We start from the raw sequence: 24,905 nt of genomic DNA, 5'->3' as shown, positions 1-24,905 counted from the left end.
ATATGCCATGAACTTTGATACGTTACACTTTAATAAAATACATTGTATTGTATGAATTGTATTGTATTGTACTCTCGCGATTGAATTCAATTTCTTCTCTTTTTTCTATTCATTCCATCCCGAGAGCCAAACCATTTAATTTTAATGCTTTAACTCTGCGTAGTGATTTAGATTTACGATTTAGTCATCCGAATTATTTTTCTATCATCAGGCACAGATATAACTTAAGTGCAGTTTTAGAGGGATGTTGGAATAACCTTATAGCTTTAATACATGTATGTTAGTGACTTCTGGTGCTGTTCGTGTTTAAGATGCCGACGAAACACACGACGCTTTCACTATCGGAAAGCTTGCTCTTATTCCGCTTCTCCTGTACGTACTAGTATACTTTTTTAATGGTCTCCATGCAAATCCACATTTTTGTCAGTTTTTTTGTCCCCGTTTGATCGATTTTGAGCTAGATTTACAGTTTCGCTATTATGTCGGTATTCTCAACTATTCTTGTACGAGTGGTACATTTTGTACTTCAACCTATCGAACCTATAGCACCAAAATCATGATTGCAGACTTCGCTTCAAGGTTTTCCGAGAGCAGAGATATATACTGATTGATGCAGTATCATCGCGTATGCAAAAGAGATATAGATTAATCCTACCTCTACTAAAACAGCGAGGCACTGGTGACGTAACAAGGATTGATGGAAATCCAATCTCAGGTGTTAGCGTTACCTGGGAAAACGCACGTGACTGTACATATGACACACAGGAAGTATCGTTGGTTCTTTATGTAACAGCTAACATCATTCACCAGAGCGCGGGGTCAATTAATCAGACGCACAGCAGGGCAGGGCATGATTTCTACAGCCATCGTATAATGCCCTCAAATGAACTTTTATTAGCGGATTATGTTTGAAATAGTTTATACTGTAAAATCGAATGTGAGAAATAGTGACGTAAACTGCAAGCTATATCAGTACATGCAACCGAATCTTTATTATAAGATACTTAAAGTGTCAAATGAAAACTAAAAATAAAAAGTCATATTTTCACGTTTACAGTTCTCGCCGTAATCGATTTGAAGCTTTTTAACATAAGATAAATCGCCTAAAGTCCTATTGAAGACCGTTCTATATATTAACAATGCGGAAAATAACTTTTCAAAATTCCATATATCAAAGTTAATTTTTTTTTTAAGTTTTGTAATACTTAATACAATCAAATCTAACAATGGTTTTTACATAAATCACTGTGTCGTCATATGTATAAACAAATCCACTACCAATTAAGTTAGAAGAAGAGAATGTGTTCCGTTGCACCAGTGCAGACGAAATTCCCCACGGAATCCCACGTTGTTTCCGTCGGATTGGGTGTATATCAGACTGGTGGACAGCTCATACATCTTTACCCAGAATATAATAGGGAAATGAGAGTAGAGTGCCAAGAAAGATAAACAGTAATTGTCTGTCAGATAGAATCCCAAATCATATGTATGAGGTTATAAAACACACCTCACACCGTCTGTTATGATCCGGAACCATATGATTGAGGTTATAAAATATACCCTGCACCGTCAGACACTCTATCCACACAGGAAATTAAGCCGGACTCCGTTTATTTGGCGTTACCATGGTATCCCTGTACTGACCCCGTACCACTCGGACCAGGGTTAGCAGAAACTATTTCTTACTGTCTGAACATGGTGATTATCAGTCGGAACACCTCGTGGAAAATGACGACAGGTTTCGATTGGGTGATTTTACGTAATGGTAAAGCAGTATTCCGAAAGGATAACTATTCCGAAAGGAAATGAAAAGTGCGACTCATTTCCATTCTATTCATTTCAAACAACTTGTTATGACATAAATATTGCGTTACTAGATTGATTTTTTGGTATTTCATGCTCCTATGCTATGACTGCACATGCTAATAATCTGCAATCTTGAAAAGTACATTTGTACATTACAAACGAAAAGACACGATTAATATCCTTCCTCTGAAAAGGTTTATTCAAACGGCACGGGAACTCCTTTAATAAAAAAAAGTTTAAATATAGATCATATTTTAATTAATGATACATTAAATTTTCTCCCAAAGGGCCCCTGGGACAGTTCTTTTTAGAGAAGATGTTTTGATATACATGTATACAATATACGTGTAACATATGCCACCCGAGGCGTCAATGCGAGCTGGAGTTATCGGCCTTATCGACGTGAGATTTCTATCTAACAGATAAAGGCCAAGCTGTGACGTTTTCTTTACACAAACTATACTCACAATTTGAACATTATCTACCACAATCGATGCGCAATATCACAGCTTGATGAGTTTGAACCTTTTCACCTAGATCACGTGCATTTATTCAATAAAATCAAACATTTTTCTCGATAAAATATAGGTTTTCAACTTGTAAAAAACAAAGAATTGAAAAAATACTTAAGGTCTTGCCGTTGGTTTCTGATTAATCCATAAGATGTTAGTTAAAGAGCAGAGTCGGGCGTTCGGACCACCGATTTTCTGCCTTTTTAATTTGCTTGTATAAGCAAGGTATGAGTTCGATGGTATTAGTTTTTCATTGTTTAAAAAACTGCAGGATTTCGGAAATATTTCATTGTTGAGTATATACATGTAATGACGTTTTACCCATATTTTTCTCAAGTGCCTTAAGAAATACACGTATCATGTATATTTGTGCCATGTTTTGTATATTTCGCTATTCTTTGAGTGGAATCTGATTCATCAACTACATGTACAGCAGATTGTGCCTGAGTTTAAACTCATTAACTTTGCCAGATATTATAGAGGAAATTAAACCTGGAGATTACACGGTTATTTCGCTATCCCTCTCTTTGACTAATGATATTTGTTGGAGAGTAATTTCGTTAGAATACAATTACGGTAATGAGTGTGTGTCACGTGACGAAGTTAAGTCACGTACTCATTTTAACCGTGTGCCTGGCTAATATTTTGAAAAGTGCATCTTTGAAAGTCTTTCATTATACACGTATTTGATTTGGCTGTAATGTATGTAGTTTAAAAATCTTATCCGAGAGAAAGTTAAATTAAGTACTGTCACTCCGCCATTAACGTGCAAAGCGAACACGTTGAATCATAAAACGTCAAATCCTTATCACAGAATTGTATTAACATCTCAATATGTCGTTTTAATATTAAGAAGAAAAAAATGATGATAATGTTCTTAAACTGTGTTGAATGAATGGTTTTAGTAAGCGAGTCTATGATTTGGAGCGATATGGAACCATTTTCTGATTTGAGAAAGACGAAATGAATTTAACACCTTTTAGCCAGAATCATAAACTGATATTCGTGACAAGGCCAATATCGTTTTCTTTAGTCATATATTAACGGACACAAGGGTGATCTCGTTATATAAACAGTAATATGATTGTCAACTAATTTCCTACCCTAAACCTTAACGTTCTCATGTTCTAATATCGGTGTCGAGGACGACTCTCGGCGTTATCGGAGAATATCCGGTTTTGCTGTGTTGGAAAGCTTTCCAGAGATCTCATCTGTCTTGAGGCCGACACGGGATCTTTCTTATTGAATTTGGACACTCGAGAGCGCGAGGAGTGCCTCAGTAATATGTCATGGCAACGGTGTAGTAGAATGATGGCTTCCAGAACTCGCGCACAATGTTATAGCCGATAAAACGGTTTTGGTGGCAATGGAGAGGAATCCATTCATTGTAATCCAAGGTTCTGTAAAATTTGACTGTTTCACTCATTAACGGTTGATATGGAAACCACTTGGTTTCCATGGTTAAACAGTAAAGATTTAGTTGTTCAACTGTTCGGGTATAAATGATGTGTATTAAGAGCTCGCGTAAAAGCGGTCTTTTAATGTATATGTTTTAAGACACTTTAACAGGAACATCAGTATTATTGTAAGAATGTTGAGAATGAATGGGATTAAGAGCCGTCAGTTGCGCTGATGAATGTGTTGGAAGATTGATATCTTTCTAGAAAGAAACATTTGTTTAATTATAAAAACAAATACTTATTGTCTGTTAAGAGTTTTCGAGTTAGAGACTAATAACTATACGGATAGGGGGTTATGAGGTACACTGTCTACAAATCATCCCGACATCTTCACTTCGAGATACGTGTGAAACTACCTATGTCACTTTCACCAATGCCATATCACCTCGACGGGTTTTACTTCAAGGTCACCATATAAACTCAGACAATGCCACAAAAAGGAAATGCCACGCGGCGTCAGAGATTGCGTTTAAGATCGTCAAATAAATACAAAGAGAACGCCGGCTGACCTCAGAGGTCCAGTGTGAGGTCGACAAATAACGGAGATACTGTAATGCCACATGACCTCAAAGGTCAAGTGTAAGGTCGCCAGGTAAATAAGAATGTCGTTATTTAAAGCTACTTACATATACAGATATATTTCGAGATTTTGTTTCGTGATCTTAATACCTATCTTTAAGGCTATTGTACAAGTAACGGTTCGGTATTTACGAAAATCCGTTTCGCTTACGTAAACAAAAATGTTTAAGTGCTCATCCATCAAAAATACATATTGGATTATACTGTCCATTGTGTTGGAGGGGCTGGGATAAAGGGACACATTGTCATTTATTGGCGGATATTAGCACGGATAAACATGTACATAAAAGATAGAAAAAACTTAGTTTTAATCGTGTTAATCAGGATACGCCATATACCTATACCTGATGAGGGATAATTCGCCACGAATCCATTTTTTGTACAAGACTTGCTTTGTTTGGTGATCATTATTTTGGGTGAGTAACGTCAGTTTGTGATTAAGATTTAGATTTGTTATGGACGTAAGCGACCTAGCCTGGAGTCTTTGAGGGGAAATGAAGTAATGTTTGATAAGGTATTACTTCGAGAATAACTGTAATACCTGAAATGTAACCCTGCTACTTAGCGCTGACGTTTTCTTTTAACCAAACCTCGTCCCCAGTGTTAACGTCACGTGTTGACCAAACCTCGTCCCAAGTGTTAACATCACGTGTTGACCAAACCTCGTCCCCAGCGTTAACGTCATGTGTTGACCAAACCTCGTCCGCAGTGTTAACGTCACGTGTTGACCAAACCTCGTCCCCAGTGTTAACGATAGTTTGTTGATAAAGCTTCGTTCCCAGTGTTAACGTCACGTGTTGACCGAATCTCGTCCCCAGTGTTAACGTTGTGCTTTACCAAACCTCGTCCCCAGTGTTAACGATTGTGTGTTGATAAAGCCTCGTTCCCAGTGTTAACGTTATGTGTTGACCAAACCTCGTTCCCAGTGTTAATGTCATGTGTTGACCAAACCTCGTCCCCAGTGTTAACGTCATGAGTTATATTTTACCAAACCTCGTCCCCAGTGTTAAGGATGTGTTTTACCAAACCTCCTCCCCAGTGTTAACGATTGTTTGTTGATAAAGCCTCATTCCCATTGTTAATTCAACAGAACAGAGATTATCTTGCGTTAGGTGTTAGGATCACGGATATGGAATAAATTAATCAGATGAACTACAAAATGCTTATCAGACGGTCTGCTAGAGGAGTCTTTGGGTGAAACATCGCTTACTGTTGAGTCCTAAGTTTTATGTGTTTCCTATCGTGCAAGTAGTATCGGAAATCGCAATTTAATGACATTTCCGGTAGGAACACAACTTCCGGTATGTTATCCGATACCGATAAAACTGGTATTGAGTAGCAAAATCATCTCAAAAGGAGTCAAATATCTCGCAGTGAAGTGCATTGGCAAATCGTTACATAAAAGACACTTTGCATTGATTGGACGACGACTACTAAAACACGACGCAGACCATATTGCGCTGTCAGTGTGAGCGAGCAGCAGTAAACAGCCGTACACAAAGTAGACAATAATCGATACCCCTCTACAACGCAGATATAATCTGAGGATGATCCGAAACATTTCATTTCCGAGCGAGTTTAATTATTTAAGAGAGAAATCCGCTGATCGATATCCTATATAAATGGCTATACCCTCTAGAAGTAATACAATATCCCTCCACTAATGACGGAGATACATTGTATGCGCGGTAGGCCATATATAGGAGTTTGTATTTATGACGAATACCGAATATATATCCGCTTGGGCTTAGATAGGATTTGTCATCTAAGTGTGAGCTTTAGTATAACCTCCTATAGGATGGGGCATGGCCATCATTTTTGAGTATGACTGTCTGTCCAGCCTGGAGCATGGTCGTCCGTCTATGCTGCAGTATGACCGTCCGTCTTGACTGCAGTATGATTGTCCGTCTAGACTGGAGCATAGTCGTCCATCTAGACTGCAGTTTCACCGTCCGTATAGACTGCAGTATGATCGTCCGTCTACACTACAGTATGACAGTCCGTCTACACTATGACCGTCCGTCTACACTACAGTATGATCGTCCGTCTAGATTGCAGTATGACCGTCTGTCTAAACTGCAGTATGATCGTCCGTCTTGACTGCAGTATGACCGTCCGTCTAGACTGCAGTATGATCGTCCGTCTAGACTGCAGTATGATCGTCCGTCTAGACTGCAGTATGATCGTCTGTCTAGACTGCAGTATGATCGTCCGTCTAGACTGCAGTATGACCGTCCGTCTAGGCTGCAGTATGATCGTCCGTCTAGACTGTAGTGTGATCGTCCGTCTAGACTGCAGTATGGCCGTCTGTCTAAACTGCAGCGTGATCGTACGTCTAGACGACCGTCCGTCTAGACTGCAGTATGATCGTCCGTCTAGACTGCAGTATGATCATCCGTCTACACTGCAGTATGATCGTCCGTCTAGACTGCAGTATAACCGTCCGTCTAGGCTATGTTATTGTCATTAAGGTGATATTGCCTACCAACAAATACCGAACAACTACTGCTGTTCGTAACACATACTGCCATCTATCATTAAAACCCTTGAAATAGTAACTTAGCTATATAGAAGCACCGTTGTTGTCTTAAACTATTATGATGCTTTAATTACAATGGAAAATTTCTTCTTTTAGTATTCATTTTGAATCCATTAAGGATGACGTTTTAAGAGCACGTGCGGATACATTGGTATCTGGCCTTCCTGAACATATCAGCAGTATAGTATAATAAGTGGTTTAACCTCACATATTTGGTTTCGTGAGAATCCATTTTAGCACGTTCCTGATAATAACCTGTGTCGATTTGGCTTTTTGTGTATCCTTTGATAAGACCGCGGTTATCTTTAGGCGAATGGCATCTCAATTCCTCAAGGAAGCAGCGTGTAATGGCTGGTGGGGGAGACAACGATAAAATAGTAGCAGTCACGAAAGAACACCGGTTTGATCGCAAAATAGACACCAGTCACGTGTCTATAGACTGGGACATTGAAACACGTGCCAATTAATATAGGCACGTGGTAGACGCATTGGCGTGTGTCTACTGAGAGAAACTTTAAGTTGACACATTGTTAAGCATTCCGTGGTGACGTAATACAATTAATCGAATCTTAAATTTAAGAGTAAAATAATGATTGAATAAGTATACATCTTGAGGGTCGCCATTTCTTGATTATACCCTGCAGGTATGGTTTACATATTTATATAAAAAAATGAAATAAGAAAGAAAAAAATAAACAAAAAAAATCAAGGAAAAACGCATGGGGATGAAATTCTTTTTGAACGTGACAGAAAATGTAATGTTTCACTAATTTATTTTCACTTTATTAACATAAATAAACTAGAATTTCTGTCAATGCTAGAGAATTCATAACAGCCCCAAACCTCCAATATTGTTCGCAGAGTAACGCAACACGCGTATTTGTAAAACTACTGACGGTAATTACCAACTGAAAATAGCCGATAAACGTCATGTCGAAAACATATTTCTACTGACTTCACCATATTCTATTACGACTTGAAAAATACGATAGGTTATGTCACAAATATAAACCTATTATTGTCTATTATCGGTAAATTAGTGTCGACTACGATAATAACACTGTCAACACTGGGGAATAGTCTGGGTTTATTTATCACCTAATCCCAAGACTAAATTATGGAATGATATCGGCATCGGCACAATTATGAACAATTTATAGAAAATTATCTTTACCCAAAACTAATCATATTCGAACCAACGATTTCCACTATTCCCCGCTATATCGCAGACGAGTATTAATTTGACATCAGGAAGCTGTGACTATAGAAATACAGTGTATTATTTACCAACTAGAATAAAAACATAGCATTGTCCTTGTTTCAAGTCTCAGATCCAGGTTCAAGCATGCTTCACGTATACCTCTTTTTGTCTCTAATTTTATTCCGTTTGTGTAAAAAAAGATTGGCGCGCGCTGTGGAATTTTTCCTTGATGGCCCGTGCTGCACTTGAATCCCTAAAAGGTTCAGTTTGCTCAAGCATTTGGCCAGAGGAATTATTCTTATAACCGTTGTTGTTGTAAACTGAGCAAAGTGACTATTACTGTGAACGTATTGATTTTGGAGAACTCTGATTTTCGCGCCATTCCAAATCATAACAAATTAGCGCAATGAAGAATGAACGCATTCTCATATTTTCTTTAGGAATATCACATATATAATGTAATTAAGGTAATTATAATTAAGCGCAATGAAGAATGAGTGAAAATCGCTAAAATAAGACTACCGCTAAAATATATACGTTTACAGTACTAAACCATTGGGTTTTATTTTTTTCCATCCTCGTGGTGTGAAGATTTTAAACCCTCGATTCTTTCCCTGAAATAGAGTCATGTCATTTTTAGTTTGTAGCGAAAACGTCATCAGTCTGTTAACTGTGACAGTTATGCAATTGTATATCTTTTCTTGACAAGAAATGCCATGCATATGCGTATAGCATCAACTGTGGGAGTTAAACGTCATCCGGAAAAGAATTTCAATGAATTGACTGGTAAAATGTCATGTACGATGGGGATTTAGATTTTCTTATTGGATAAATTTTTGACGCCTTTACATCAATTATTATTGATAGGATTTGGAAAACCAATTGTCCTTTTTAATTGTGATCTTCCCGGGAAATGTCAACTTTCTATTCTATACTGTCGAATGGTACTTAAAATATCCTACCTCACTGTATAATTCAGCACAGCATCTGGAGAATGACAGGCAGATTATGTAATGCCATTGTCTGATGAATAGTGTGTGTTTCTCACGCCAGTTCGCTTGCTAAGGGGCGTTTCAGATATCACCCAGCAGCAATGCATAACTTATTGATCGTTTTGCCTCTGCAAACAAAAAGTAAAGATTCAAAAAGAAAGTGACGTGCATTTCTATAAACGGCGCTGTTGAAAAGAGCGAAAAAATGAACAAAGACCTGGCTTTAATGGCGGCTCCTGAGTTTTATTGTCATGGCACATCTTTCCATCTTATATAAAGCCTTCTATCGTTTTAACGATTGCACTTATGATGTTACAACGTGTAGGAAACCGCGACTTGGTCATTGAATAGGTAAATGAAGTGTGAGCTACTTCGGCGATGAACTCCCTTCCCCTACCGTGAAATCGGGATTTTTCTATGTGTCTTTCTTCAAAGGGACATTGAAGAGACACGAGTATGGATATGTTGTCTCCATGGCAGCATTATGTACGTTTTACTTTAAATCCTTATTCCTCTTTCTTTCCGTCCTTCCGTATTCTTCCGTTGTGTCTCCTTAACACTCGTCCGCATATTACCTGGAAGTTACTAGGGTCATAATAATTAAAAAACGCGTCCAAAAATAAGGGAAACTTCTTAATACTCAAATAGATTGTTCTTTGAACGTTCATTCCCCTACCCTGACCCTATAAGGAATGTTATTTATATTTTATGATTATCTATAATATTTTAGAAGAGGTAAATAAGAACACCTATCTAATTTGACAGGTCACCACTGTACAGGATATGTGTTATAAGTGTCGGGGGGGTAGGGTAAGGATGTGATATGTCTAGATTGTTTTACTTTGATCCTCTATGACATCTTTATTCGATGAAATTTATGAATCACTTAAACTTGATTTTTTCACGTGAGTTACACCTTTACTATACGTTACGTTTTTTGCAACCAGTTCAATTGATATTCGTAGTTTTAAGAATTTTAGTTCCGTTACATGTGTTTATTTTTGTAAACATCCTTCTAGTTTTTTTTTCTTTGGATGACTAAAACAAATCACTACTGATGGCTGATGACCTTCACTTTCACACAATGCTTCGTGTTTCTGATGAGTATAAATCGCATGGGATTGACTCCATTTTTTTATTCTTGCAATCCTAAGATATTAAACTATGAAGAAATAGTGTTTACGACAGACAAAGCATAAACATGGCAATTTGAAGAGAAATTGAAATGATTTATGAACAGTTGTGCTTGCGTGCATCATCAGCGACTAGAGTGCTTTTCACTTGAGTCGAGAAGTATGATGGACGGAACACATGTTGTAAAGTGAAATGAAGGGAGGCATAAAGAATTTTTTTTATGAAATTCTGAGTTATGGTAATGGGTATTGTAAGTTTTTCTGTTAGTATAAGTTTGTAGAATCGCTGTCTCCACCTCGGAAATTGATGTAGAACGTTGGATATGGCCACACCACCTCACTGACAAGCCATGTCAGCAAACGTGTTTGATTTAGCTAATATCATTTTCAAAAACAGTTGTAGCAGTAATGCACAGACGTTTAATGAGGCAGGCGTAGCTAGATCTACATCACTTGTCAATAGAAATGTGTTTTTATAACAAAAATATATGTAATACATTCAGATTAATGTACCTGAGTTATCAAAGGGAATATGAGATGGTTCGTGGTTTATTTTCTTTAACGTCCTATTAACAGCCAGGGTCATTTAAGGACGTGCAAGGTTTTTTGGAGGTGGAGGAAAGCTGGAGTACCACAACCAGGCAACTGTCCCCTCGTCGGTTGCGCACTCGCGACCCAGAGGTAGAGGGCTGGTGAAAAAGATCGGGACACCTTAATCACTCGGCCACCGCGACCTCAGGGAATATGAGAGCAATACATTCAGAATAATGTACCTGAGCTATCAAGTGGAATATGAGAGTACTAATTATAATAAATGGGAAAGGAAATGTAATTATGTAAAGAGATATAAGAGTAAAATATAGCAATGCACACACATTAATGAATCTTGGTTATCAAGTAAGCGTACTTATTTTGGAGTGCGCATATTTTAGCGCAAAACCCAGTTAATAAACTACCATTAGCGTAATCAAAATTAAGCGGAATTCTACCAGAGCGAAAATCGTTAAAATAAGATTACCGCTAAAATACGTACATTACAGTATACTATGTTTTCTTATTTAGATTTTGGAAAGAAAGTAGAAACATGAAGCTACATTAAAACTTATCAGAGTTTGTGTGATGTTTTTTTTTACGTTACGGAAAACGATATCGGAGAATATCGTTTTTGTCAGGCATACACGTTGTCGGTAATCTCGCGCTGTCCGGACACGTTCACGTGCACACGAAAACCTTCCAATTAGCAGACGATTCACGGTGCGTACCCGCGCCGCTTCCCGGCGAATGTTAACTTACTTATAACTTCGTACATGCGATGGAATAGTTAAAGCTATATATTCTTTGGCGGTATGCCTGTTAATAATAAAACTCAATATAATTGCTCTTTATATTTCTTCTGAAGCCGGGACAAAACTGGACGTACCTAATTTGTTTATCAATTTGTAAGTCTGTTGTGAAATTACACGATCAATTTAATCCAAATTGATCGTGAAAGTTCTTTACCATGGATTATCAGGAAATGCTACATGTCATTTGAATAGGATTGCGTCTGAGGTTTAACAGGTGCGTTGTATGAAAATAATGAATATAAATATTTTAGAAATGGTAAATAAAAATGCCTATCTAATTTGACAGGTCCCCACTGTGCAGGATAAGTGTTTAGGAAGGGATAAGAACAAGATATTTCTATAGAATGTTTTTATTATAAGACCGTAATTTCTTCATATGTCCATGCCATAATTTAGCCGTATGGAATGAAGAATACTTCAAGTGGTATTCGGGTCAATATTGAACTGTGTATAAGCCTTTGACAGGTCGGTAATAAAAACTCTACTATTCAGATGTACGTCGTCTTATACGTTTAACGAGAGTTTAATCTGACAGGAATGGAGAAGGTTCTTCAACATCAAGCTATTAAATAGGGTGTACAGGAATAGGAAACATGAAAAACAAGACCACGTGATTCCCTCACCTTTATTAACGTGCAGAAGAAGTACGCCCATTGAGGCACGACAACCCGTGTGACATTTAAACGAAACAAATTAAAGTAATTGTCACACGTTTCAAACTAATGGTTAGATTAACACTAAGGAATAAAACTGTCCGTACCTACGACATTCCCGCCCAGATCCACGAGGTGTCACGCCTTTGGATGACATTCTACAGAGAAATTTGCAGATAGACAATTGCTTTATTTCAAATTGATATTTTTGATAGATCAAGTTTGTCTCCGTTAAGCTTGTCAATCTGTGATGTCGACAATGCTTTTGACCGTCTCTTACATATTGTAGCCTGTACATTTGTATATATTTATACGCATTGATATCAATTAAAATGTCGATGCCTTTTATCCCACCAGAGCGTGAGATATGTTGAGAGCACTGTAGCATTGTCTGTTTTTTAATATGACCCAATCGATCTAGTTTGGCTTTAATCAACTGGAAAGATCGCTTTATTACGGTACCGGAGTGTTACCGTGTTGGAAACCTCAGGGCTTCAAGTATCAACAGTACTGTCCAGTGAAAAGATTGGTCTACCTAGTTTACCTACGGCTGATCCAACTATTGGACGTCCCCAGGCAACGTTTGAACAGGCTTCATGGGCCTATCGATATCTCGGATGTCTCGTAAACTTTCACAGGTCACTTCTGCCGGGTATCAATCTGACCCTACCCTTGATTAGGACTGCGGATTCCCAAGTATCCAGTGATAATATTATTGAACTGTGCCGTTCGTCCGGAAGTTTCGTGTGGAATTTTATCATTTTGCACACAAAGGCTGGAAAGGATTGGAGCTCGTGGTGCCTCGTGCCAGTTGGCATCTGAGGTTTTAGCGTGTCTTCTTTTCACTTGTGAGAGTTTTGATTTTCCATCACTCTTCTTTGTTCGATCTAAACATTGGCAATTTGTCTCATCAGAGAACTTGATGTTTTTTGGGACCTATCATACCTTTCTAATGAAGGTATCGCCTAACAGTGGATGAATAGCCGGAATAATCAACCGTTAACTGGTGTATTGTGTGCGGCAGACTTTTCTTTTTACGTGGATATTATTTATTTCTGTAAATGAGATTTTATCATTGGCAGCAAATTACATCCAGTAATTACTTAAGGAAATATCGATAAATATATACGTATTGAAAGCATGGCACATAGGTAATTGAAGCTGTCAGAAGTGTATCAGCTACCTGCCCGCTATTTTATCTCAGTTTAATTAAATCCTTTGCACAAAACTCAAATTATATCTGCAATTATTGCATTTTTTTTTCTAAATTTCAAATTACTGCGGATAATCATAAATCTTACATGTGCGGGTAAGCTTTCAAGCAATATCAACCAGTAGTGTTATAGGGGCTTCGGGATTTACTAACTAGTGTCATAGGGACCGTATACCTGTATACAGATGTGATGTGAGACTGTGAGGATATAAACGTATCCCAGGAGACACCACAATGCCAGGAAAGTTACAGCTCACATCGACTGTTACCATGGAGACGCCACAGCTCGACAACATCGTGGAGGAAAGTGACATATCAACACCTGTAAGTAGATTATCTCCCTTAGTTACAGACAATAGAATCCGTATCTATAACGTATAAATGTTTCAGTTTGATTGGCATGGGATCCTATGTGGATATTTACTATGGATACTGAACAATGGTATTCACTGGTATCGAAAACCTAGTGACATTTTGTGCTTGATTTGACGCATTCAAATTTTCGCGCAAAACCAGATTAAAACAGATTATGCAAACGATTACCTCACAAACAATGATTGCCATTGAAACCAATGTAGATAAACTACAATCAGCGTAATCATACTTTTACGGAATGCTTTCAGCGCAAAAAAGCCCGCTAAAATATGTACGTTGGCAGTATAACCTATGTAAACCTATTATGTGAAGGCCAGGTATAAAGATATATCTTAGTTTGCCACAACTAAACAGCTCGCATAAAAAATGTTATATGTTTGCCTTTATTGAACACATCACATTTGCAGAAAAGGGAAAGCTATGAATAAACGGAAAGATAACAGTGATGTTGTTTTAAGCATGACAATAAAACGCTATCGGAGATCGAGAAACGTCATACAACGCACATTCCATTAAAGGTTGGATTCCATTTTCGCTAGAATGGAGGCTGTTTGGCTTATTGCAGAAGCTAGCTACAACCATTTCGTTCTTACATCCAAAACTTTGGTTGACATCCGCAGCACAATTTGTAGTTATGGTCATGTCTCGTTTTTGAAACAAGAAAGCGAGAGTTCAAATATCTGGTGTGTTATTTTACTTGATGCCGTAGGAGAGTGGCCATTAAGCCCACACGCCCTTTTTCGTGTTCAGAAGGTGCTTGAACACGTGTCTGTAATGACTTGTGCAGATTTAATGATATCAGAACAAAATTATTTTTTGAGAGGAATTTTATATCCTCTGGCTTCTTTTCAAGCGACATGGACAAAGCACTTTAATGTCACCATGTAAACGAACGGTTCTGATGGTGACGTAATAACATGTCGGACGATCTACTCCATAACACTGACAGGCCGGGCAATCAAGTCATCTTCTTCCTCTAATAGTTATCGAATGGTCGTAAAGTTTGCAGGCAGCACCACTTGTACCAAACAGCTCACTTCAACATCAGTTTGCAGCGAGAAAAAAATAATTTTGAAACGAGTGATGTGATAAGAGTTCATTTTATATAATGGCGTCGATTTACTGCGAGACTAGAACGGCCATGTTATCGGTGTACCTCGGGCTTTATGCATGTTTTCTCCTGTCGTGTTTTAATTTGATTCTTTATCGAACATCTATCTACCGAACAACAACTTAATACTAAAATGTCCCGTTGGTCACCTGTTCGGTATTTAATGACTTTTTCACCTGTACACAGGTAACAAAAGAAGGGCGGTCAGTGGGACAATCTACCTTGTACTATTTTGATAACAAAACCCCTTCATCAGCAGAAAGCTTTCGTGTCGTTTCATTAAAACCGATCTCCGGATTTCTGTAGGATTTGAAGGCTAAATACAGTGACATTTATCATTTTATATGAGTCGTAGATACAATTGTTTAGCTGGTGATCTATATACAGACCTGTATTTATAGAAGGTGTACTCACGTATTTATAAATGGACCCCGCCACCCTGGGCGTAGCTACAGACGAATTTTCCAGGATTAATTGTGAATGAGCTTGTGTATGATACTTTATTTTCTGCTACTTAAATGTGGCTGTTAACACAATTACGAACGATTACTTGTAACTTGGAATGTCTAAGCGCAATAGTGGTGTTGAATAATTGAGCGTAATAATAATATTTATTGTTTAAGCGAAGAAGTGATGCTGATTGTTAAGCGTAGTAATGACGTTGATTGTTTAAGCGTAGTAGTGATGTTGATTGTTTAAGCGTAGTAGTGATGTTGAATGTCTAAGCGCAAAAGTGGTGTTGAATAATTGAGCGTAATAATAATATTGAATGTTTAAGCGTAGTAGTGATGTTGAGTATTTAAACGTGATAATGATGTTGAATGTTTAAAAGTAAAAGCGATATTGAATGTTTAAGAGTGAAACGGCCTTTTAATGTCATTGTACATTTATTGGATACATTTTATATAAAACCCTGTATCAAGTACACAATCTAGATATCTTGGCTTTTATAATGATGTAAGTATATATTCACTCTTCTTTCGTGTTACAATAAAATGACTCGACTCCAGTAAAAGACTCAAACTTCATCACTTAAGTAACGCGAGATACTGTAATTGCACGAGTTTTCCTCTAGAAATAATAAATATATTTAATTTAAATATCTATTAATATTAAGTGCTTATATCTGATTGGGTTCATAGTTCATACGAAACAGTAGAAGAGTATGCGTGGCCACGAATTCGATGATCCGGTTTCCGATGCCGATTCCGGAATTAGATTTAAGCTCTTTCCTGTACGTCGCGAGCTTTGTACCTATATTTGATCAATGTCAATACAATGTTTACAAAAGTTCAGCGATAAGAACTACTGAAGACACCCAGTGGGCTAGTTTGAATAACACCATCGTCACGGGATCTTGACGGAGTTTACTCAGGATCGAGTTTAAACAAATATACACATTTGTTAAACAGATTGTGAAATTAATGTTAGATGTAAAGGGAGTTATTAAAGTTAGTCGTTCAAAGTAGACCAATTGGTTCCGACAAACATATTGTCACTATACTCTCGTGTCTTGTAGATAGTCGAACACGTATTGACTTTAGATTGAATATTGAAATTATATTTGAAAAGTTTTGCTAAAGCTATCGAGCTAATATAGATATGCCTCTTATCATACTGTTCAGTACATTTCTGTTTAAAAGTGCACTCCATTCAGAGTTGTAACCTTGGTTTAGATTTTAGGAATACGTTTCCCGGAAAACATGGTGAAGATAATGATCCAGGTGCCTCGCATTTAAATCCTCCTTTTGAGAACATTACATTACCTGGTTTTGACCTACATTTACATACATGATTGTTATAAACAGTACCCTAGGGAAAATGATTCTGCTATATGTACAACACTAAAAGCTGGGTTCACTAAGAGGTTATGATTTAACAAAGACGTATAAACATGTATTTTCTTTAACTGGACATTTACGTCAATTTTGCCTTTCATTATACATTTGTAATTGTAAAATTTTACATTGCCCGAAGGATTGATGTTGACATTTAATGGCCAAATGTATATATATACAAACATGTATCAATTAACCATGGAATACGGCATATGGGTATACGCTCGTTTATAATAACGCCATTCGACATCGAAATGTTTGAAATGTCGAGTTAAAGGACTTTAAAGCCATCGTTACTCTAATATTGTTCAAAGCGTCAACGTTGATAGCTGCTATCGCTTGCGCTAGAACAACACCTGCCGCAAAACGTTTACTTGAACCTGATCGGTATAGGCCACAGCCGGGTTCTAATGATTTAAATATGCCTTCTTCACACAATACCTTTATTACTGACATTTGGAGGCGATAAAACCCTGTGTTAAATGTTAGTGCTATAAAGGGAGCTCTCCCTCTCTTCGCTTTTAATCACCATTCATTCTAGGAGAGAGCGACAATATATTGAATGTCAATTCATATACATATATAAGAGAGGGACTCAAATGTAGAACGAACTGGCCCTGGGGATATTTCTTCTTAGTTTTAATGAGACAGACGCGAGGTCTTTGTTAATGTTTTTGACTACAGCTAAATGTTGAACTTTTGCATGTGATCCCTAGTGTATGAGGATGGCTTGGTTTAATGATTTCGTCTTTTTACAGTTTCGTTGGAATGTTATTAAGATTGATGTTGACGTTTTGGTAGACCTCAACTGATTTCAGGCATTGCAAGAAATTCAAGAGAAATAGGATGCTTCGATTACGAGGTCAAATTTTGGAATCCAATCATGACAAAGCCACATTTACATATTGATTAAGTATAAGATGTTAATTAGGATCTACATGTATATGTTAATTAGTATTAACATATTAATTAGGATCCACATGTTAATTAGGATTTACATATTATTTAGGATTTGTATATAAATTATGGTTTTCATATTAATAAGGACATCCATATTAATTAGGATTTGCACATTAATTAGGATTTACATATAAATTAGGGTTGTCATATTAATTAGTACTTGCATGTTAATTTGAGTTAATTAATTATCGGTCGAGATATCCTTACTTAAATTATCATACCTTTGTACTTCAAATATAGTTATGAACACACCATGCAGCAATACAAAATCCGTGTATTATGTACAGTTGAATGTGTATGCATTGTTCTATTGTTAGTGACGAGATCAAAATACACAAATTTCCAGTGATGAAAATGCAGTATTGGTCATACAGTTTTTGTCAATGGAAGTTGTCGCATAATTTTGTCGCATAATTTGTTTTATTTTATTCGCGCTGACTAGAACTTAAACGTATAAAATATTTTCTATTTCCCTGATACCGGAAACCGTGAAAAAATGAAGTGATTTCAGCTTAAGTTGATTGGGGGGGAGCCGGGGATAATAAATAGATTACATTGCATGAAGTGTAATGTGTAGACGATTTTTGTAGAGTAGAATATGGCAGCTATTTCTAAAGATAAATATTAACATTCAATTAAAACATAATACATTGTTTATACAGTAACTGCATATCACCGTAGTGAGGGCGGTTTTAAAACACCCCTTCTGTATTTTGTAATTGAAGACATTATTAAAGGATCCGAGAAAGCATTATAAATTACAATATGTTATATATGTGTAAACACTACAGGTTGGTAGGCGTCATAATAAACATGTACATCTAATGGAGCTACATATGTTAGCCAACGAAATATGCTCACGGTGCAATCGCCAGATTTTTAGAGATGACCTTAAAAACTTTTTTTTTATCCTTTTGATATGACGTATGTATGTAGGTAAAACACATTGTAATGAATAGTGCTGTTTGGAAACGTTTTGTCAAGACAAAGTATGTAAATATATACCACTTCATATACAATATATATAGACACCAGAGAACGTGGAGGAAATGTATTGGATTGTTTCATGGTGTGAAATAGACAAATTGATTTCAATCTAATGGTGAAGAAATTACTTCACTCTGACCTCTGGCCTCTGGCCGCACGTGATTGAAGCGCAGGTGCGATCGATCGATTTGGGATTGACTTTATTCCAAACAGGAAATTGCCAAACTTCAAACTGACAAAAAAAGATAAATGTTATTTATAAAATGTGTTGTGAGTTAGAGACAAGGTGTCTATCCCCGCGCGCCTTTCTACTTGCAGTTTTCCCCATAAATAGACGTAAGTATCTAAGTGTTCACTTGTAATTAAAATACAATTAGCACAGGATGTTCTATTGAGTATATGTTTAATTTATAATTTTAACATATTTTAGATATTTTCATCAGGGATTAGAGACAATTTACAATATTATATTTAATTTTCTTTCAATTAGCAACATATATTGAAGATATATGATAATATAATTGTTTTATAAAGAGGATACAAGCCGTAGATGAATATTTCTGATGGAACCATTAAAATCATGACCATATCTTTAAAAATCACTTTTTTAATTGTGATGATGCAAAATGTGTGATTTACCAATGATGATAACTAGATGTAGTATATCGTTCAACTAACAACAAAGATTGTGACCGATATACTTTTTTCTTCTTATAAGCTATTCTTCAAAAGAAGTGGATACTCTTTCACAATTGAAGATGCACCTTTGTATATTTTTCTAACGTGAATCTTGAAATGTGAAAAAGAGTAATTTCAAACATATCCTTTACAAAGGCATCACTTAGAATTCACAAAGAACTGGCACCTTCTGATAGTCCCTTTTGTTGCCTTCTCTAAGCCCGATCATATATATATCTGAAGAAGCCAAGGAACTTTGTCTCGGAGTACATTACCTACATCAAGTTTAGCAGCAGGGAAGTGATGCGAGGGATCTAATGACGAAATCAGTCATTCCACACACAGCAATTTTGACAGTTTCCATGAGATAAAGTGTACTTTTCCTATGGGAAATATGTTTGCCTATGTTATAACAAGCTCTGGATTATGAATATTTATAATGTTTTTTTTTTTTATCTCGACCGAAATGATCGAGGGGCAGTGACAGTACCACCAGGGGAAACATTCGTCACAACTTGACATGATCTTTATACCTGCACGTAACACGATAAAATCCTCTTAAGTATATCATTATACACATTTTAAAACCTATGGTAGTTAATTTATGCAAAAGCTTATTATATCTACCTTTTTCTCAATGTGTTTTTAATATTTCATATTAACAAATATTTAGATAACATTCAACGCTGACATTTCAGGGTCGCCAGTCCTCTTAAAAGCTCCTATTTGATATTCACTTCTCCTTAAGAACGATCTAAAATAAGCACCAAATGACGTCATTGAAGTATCCTTTTGAATGTTGACTACTCATATTTCAAAGACCAGTGTGGTTTATGGGAGAGTTTGAGGGACAGTACCTCTTTAAACCCTTGACTCGAGATGTTATCGACTTGAATATATGCCTTTAATTTCGTGAGGAACATGCAGGATTTCTAATAAACATGCACGTGGTATTTTGTAATTTAAGAATTTCTTGGACAAAATCACCCCAGCTTGTTTATTAAAACATGATTGGTATACTAATATATAAACCATTTTAATGAATAAACATTCTGCGGTGTCTTTATAGTTTTATTTGTTTGCACAGAGCTACAAGCCAACCCGTTTTCCGAGTAGGAATATTCGCTGATTGAGACTGCGTTTTTAATGAGATTGTAGTGATCAGTTTTCCAATGTCACGATGTAGCTATTAAAAGAAATAAATATATACATACATAAAGAAATCTGAACTATTCCTTCTGTATGCTTTTATGTTTTTTCCGTTGTGTGATTTTTTTTTTATAGATTTATATAGTAGGTTATTGTCTACGGTCGACAATGGTTATTGTTTGAATGCTGATGGATTTTCATCGTTATTCATTCACATCCTATTTCATGTTCACTATTTCATTGTTCCCGTCTACCTATTCTTTTTAATTACGTTACATACAAAAAATGTATCTTAATTATTTATTTTTCTATATGCATTATTTAGCTGTAAAGGAATTTATTATTAAATTGTATATCTATGGCGATACCAAATAAAGTTTACACCCTATCCCCAGCTGAACTGTAGACATGATATATTTATCGTAGTGATATGATACAATATTATGATAAATCAAATGAAATAAGAAAGCGAATGATTCGTACTCATATAGTGGTAAATATAGGTGTTGTGTTCTCTCCCCAGACATATCCGTCCTAATGCCCAGGAAGCCACCATCATACAAATCATTTACTATTACTGATCGGTCTGATTGAAAAGAAATTCGTCTCGGTACATGTGACAAATTCAATTTCTGTGGTAATTTCTGGACTGGAAACAACAGTCTCCTATATCGTTAGACTTGCATGTCATGTGATAATCCAGTGGTCCTTGTATAACCATGGCATTAATATCCGGTGTACTTGATTTTTTCCGGAAAAAAGTTAGCAAACACTTAAAATGCTGTAGCGATAAACTGAACATGTCTCGGCCATTACGGTTATATTAGGGTAATTATACCAAACCAAAATCGGAAAAAATCACATTCTTTAAATAATAAGATCTTTCGCGGAAACAAAAAAATGATCTTAACTAGAAATGATATAATAATAATATATATATATATATATATATCGCTCTGCTTTCCAAATTTAATATTAGCAATCTCCTTCCGCCCATTTTAACACAAACCATCTGTAGAAGATATTTGAAAGGGAATTGCATTATGAAGATGGGTTCTTGATGTTTGCATTGGGTTCGAAGGCAATGACATTTAATGCGAAGCATTTTAAAGGAAATTCCTATAAATATCCTGCCTTTAAAATAATATGATGTAATTTTAACCTATCTTATTCCATCCATCGTTATTTATACAAAATACCTCTCTGCAAGCATTCCAAACTTCCTCCTCAGAATCAAAATTTTATTTAAACACAGTTCCTCTACTCACGAGACCTAGAAATAATAGGTAGTCCCACACCTGGAAACAATCATGTTCTGTATGGTGTAAAGCTTTGTTATTTCAGAGAAAATCCGTCTTCCTTCTTCCTGTTGTATGTATATAACCTTTCAAGTCATTAACGGTGAACCAAAAACCTAAGGTAATAAGCCTGAATTATTTGCTGTTAGAAATGAAAGGGTGATTTCAAAGAAGAGAGGCTCCCGGTGTAATGAATTAATAGGAATATATTCATCTTTCTTGAAATTTCTTATAATAACCAAGGAACTACCAATGTTTTTGAGGCGCTTATCGGTGAAGTAAACAAGTAAGAAAGTGCCTTCCGCTAGGTTCCTTCTATCGTTGTTCATTTAAGTTCATTTTTATTTTTTCCTAACGTGTCTAATTTGGTTTTACATGTAAAGTATTATGACTGTATGGATCATTTTAATATTCTTTCTTCAGCATACATTGTATTTATGGCATGTATTGTAAATGTACGTATATTGTATATACATGTACATTGTATTACAAATGTACACACATCTGTATATTGATATAAATGTATTACAAATGTACATATATATTTTATCTATTACAAATGTACATATATATTTTATATATTACAAATGTACATATATTGTATCTATTACAAATGTACAAATATTGTATCTATAACAGATGTACATTTATTGTAGCTATTACAAATGTAGAAATATTGTATCTATAATACTGAATCTCTGCAACCTTCGTCGAACATTTTCGAAATCTGTTCTTTCAGAAGATCGAGAGACCATCAATGCCATATTACACCTTAACCCAGCTAGGTTGTTGCCGGGGATTTCAGTTTGAAGTTTCATAGCCGTTTTATCGTTATATCAGCTGTTCAAAATATCTCGGGAACGAATAATCAATCATCTCTCCAAGTGATGGCTGCTCTGATACGGAGGAAACCGAGCACGAATCCTCGATAATGAAGAAAATAGCGTCCGGTCCTGTAATTTATCAATGAACTTAACCAGTATGTATTTGAACAAGTGTTCATCGTGTGTTAGCCGAAACAACCTAAAATGTCATATGTTTTATTTTAAAGCGCACACGAAAAACTGCTTTGTTGATGTCTTACATTGAAAACGAATTAAACAGTTCTCTTCGAAATCGCTGGTAATGTGACTTTATTCCTCGCGCTGTTCCTGGCTTTTACCAAAGGTGTTGTTTGAAATAAGACATCTGTATGGCATGGGCTCTGTTTACCTTGATAGATAAGACTGTGATATTAGATTCTATCAGTATCTGTGTAGATTATAGGAAGATTTGGAAAAGCTTAAATGTACCAATGTTGTCAGAATTTTCCTTCTGTTATAAGATTTTGGTTTAGATAGAATGAAGGCAAATATTTTGTTCGACTCTCACACATTTGTTTTTTACGTTGCAATCTTTGGTACAACTTTTGACAATTTAGATTTATGTTGCTATTGGCATTTAGACAAAGCAAGACTATTTATTTTGATTTTGGTAAAACTATTAACGGTTCGATTCGGTATAGATGTATTCATTCTGTTTACGTATTTTTGTTTGTTTATAATAAACTGTTGAGTTTAGTATTACCATTTCAAATAACATAATATTCGATACCATATTAGTAAATCATCTTAACGCTTAGATTATTCAAAGAGTAATTGATATAAGACGCTAAAACGTATATAAATGTGTATGTGTGTGTTTTATTTATATTAGACACATCCTTTTAAACAAAATATCAATAATACTACGATGCTTTGTTTACTCGCTAAACTTATCCGCCATTAATTAAACCTAGCGGTTATTTTAATGGACTCTGTACTTCATTACATTTTGACTTAATTTAAGTTACTCGGCATTCCGATTACACCTCATTACTCAACAATAAACACCCCTGGTTCTAATTATAGTTACCCAGAATTATATAATCCCAGCGTTAATAAAACTGTACGAATGTCCTATTAGGTTGTCCTTCCACTGTGTCCAGTACTTTAGCACGTAAAGTCGTTATATAAATAAAACAGTGTCCACTACCATGCCATCAGTTAAATGTCCAGTACACGATCTTAAATAATAACTTGTTCTTTTTGTGTCTTACACAAATAGTGTTCCGTTTGTCGTACTGCACCACGTGTAACCTAAACATTGTCATAAAAAGCATTGACAGCTTTTAAATAACATTTTGATATCGTTAACTAAAACAAATACATCACTAAATTGTCCTGAGTCTTTTAAATATCTGGTTTTCGGATTGTTAAGAAACAAATATTTCATTAATACTGATTACAAAGATATATAAATGACTAGAAATATAATAGATTTAGGGAATTCTTTTAAAAGGGCGTTTCAGTTTAAGCTACGTATGCCTGATACAAGCTCCTGGACAAAGCTAACTGCTGCGCGTAACGTTACAAGACTACCGAGAGCTGTAATTCCAGAGATTCGCTCCCGAAGTAACAAAGGCCCTGTTTTCATTTCCGCTTCTTTGTGTTGAGGGGATGATCGAAAGTTTTCTTCATGTTCGGAATATAACAGATTGTGTAAGCTAGACAGCTAAGTGTTATCGTGAGCATGAACGAAAGCTGGCATACCATACATTGTACGGTGAAGTCACAGGATGTTTTAAAGTAGAATGATTTGATAAGTTGTGCTCGTGGACGGCTAGTCATACGCCGTGGTTACGTAGAGGTGTCCGCAGTTACAGCCTTACTACTCTCCAAATACACGTCTTCTCCAATCTGTGTCACATCTGTGTTTGTGTAGAAGTTTTCCCTCGAATTTGTAAGATTTTCACAACGAGGTTTTGGTACATACGTCGTGCTCGACTAGCCACGCTCGACAACACAAAAGGGGTGGATGGTGAAGTTTATATCGGACGGATATGTATACATTAAACGTATATATCGTTTTAACTAGGTGATCAAATTTCTGGATGTACCTTTGTGAATTAATTTCTGTTCATCCCTTGACATTGTCTACAAGAAGTTGAATCCGAAGGTGACCCCACCTGTGTGAGAGGGTATCTTGTTTCTCCTCGACACCGACGTCACGATGCTGCTTGGAAGGAAGGTGATATTATCTTTCTCATTGTTTGAT

The 24,905-nt window shown here is 36.2% G+C and overlaps 1 protein-coding gene across 4 annotated transcripts in view; it reads left to right on the top strand.

The window, feature by feature from the left end:
* Positions 1–24,905, top strand: part of LOC117344554 — a 158,022-nt gene that overhangs the window by 77,529 nt on the left and 55,588 nt on the right. Inside the window, exon 1 of one of the 4 annotated variants that reach the window (XM_033907333.1) lies at positions 13,644–13,758. The exons of 2 other annotated variants lie outside the window; for them this stretch is intronic. In XM_033907333.1, coding sequence (XP_033763224.1) covers positions 13,669–13,758 — 90 coding nt within the window. In that variant the 5' untranslated portion in view covers positions 13,644–13,668. Of the gene's footprint in view, positions 1–13,643; positions 13,759–24,376; positions 24,879–24,905 lie in introns of those variants that run through there. One more of the 4 variants, XM_033907336.1, reaches the window with a different exon arrangement.

The sequence above is a fragment of the Pecten maximus genome, chromosome 16, assembly GCF_902652985.1.
Source record: "Pecten maximus chromosome 16, xPecMax1.1, whole genome shotgun sequence".
Lineage (NCBI taxonomy): Eukaryota > Metazoa > Mollusca > Bivalvia > Pectinida > Pectinidae > Pecten > Pecten maximus.
Note: the sequence above shows the minus strand (reverse complement) of the source record. Positions and strands in the feature narration are given on the sequence as shown.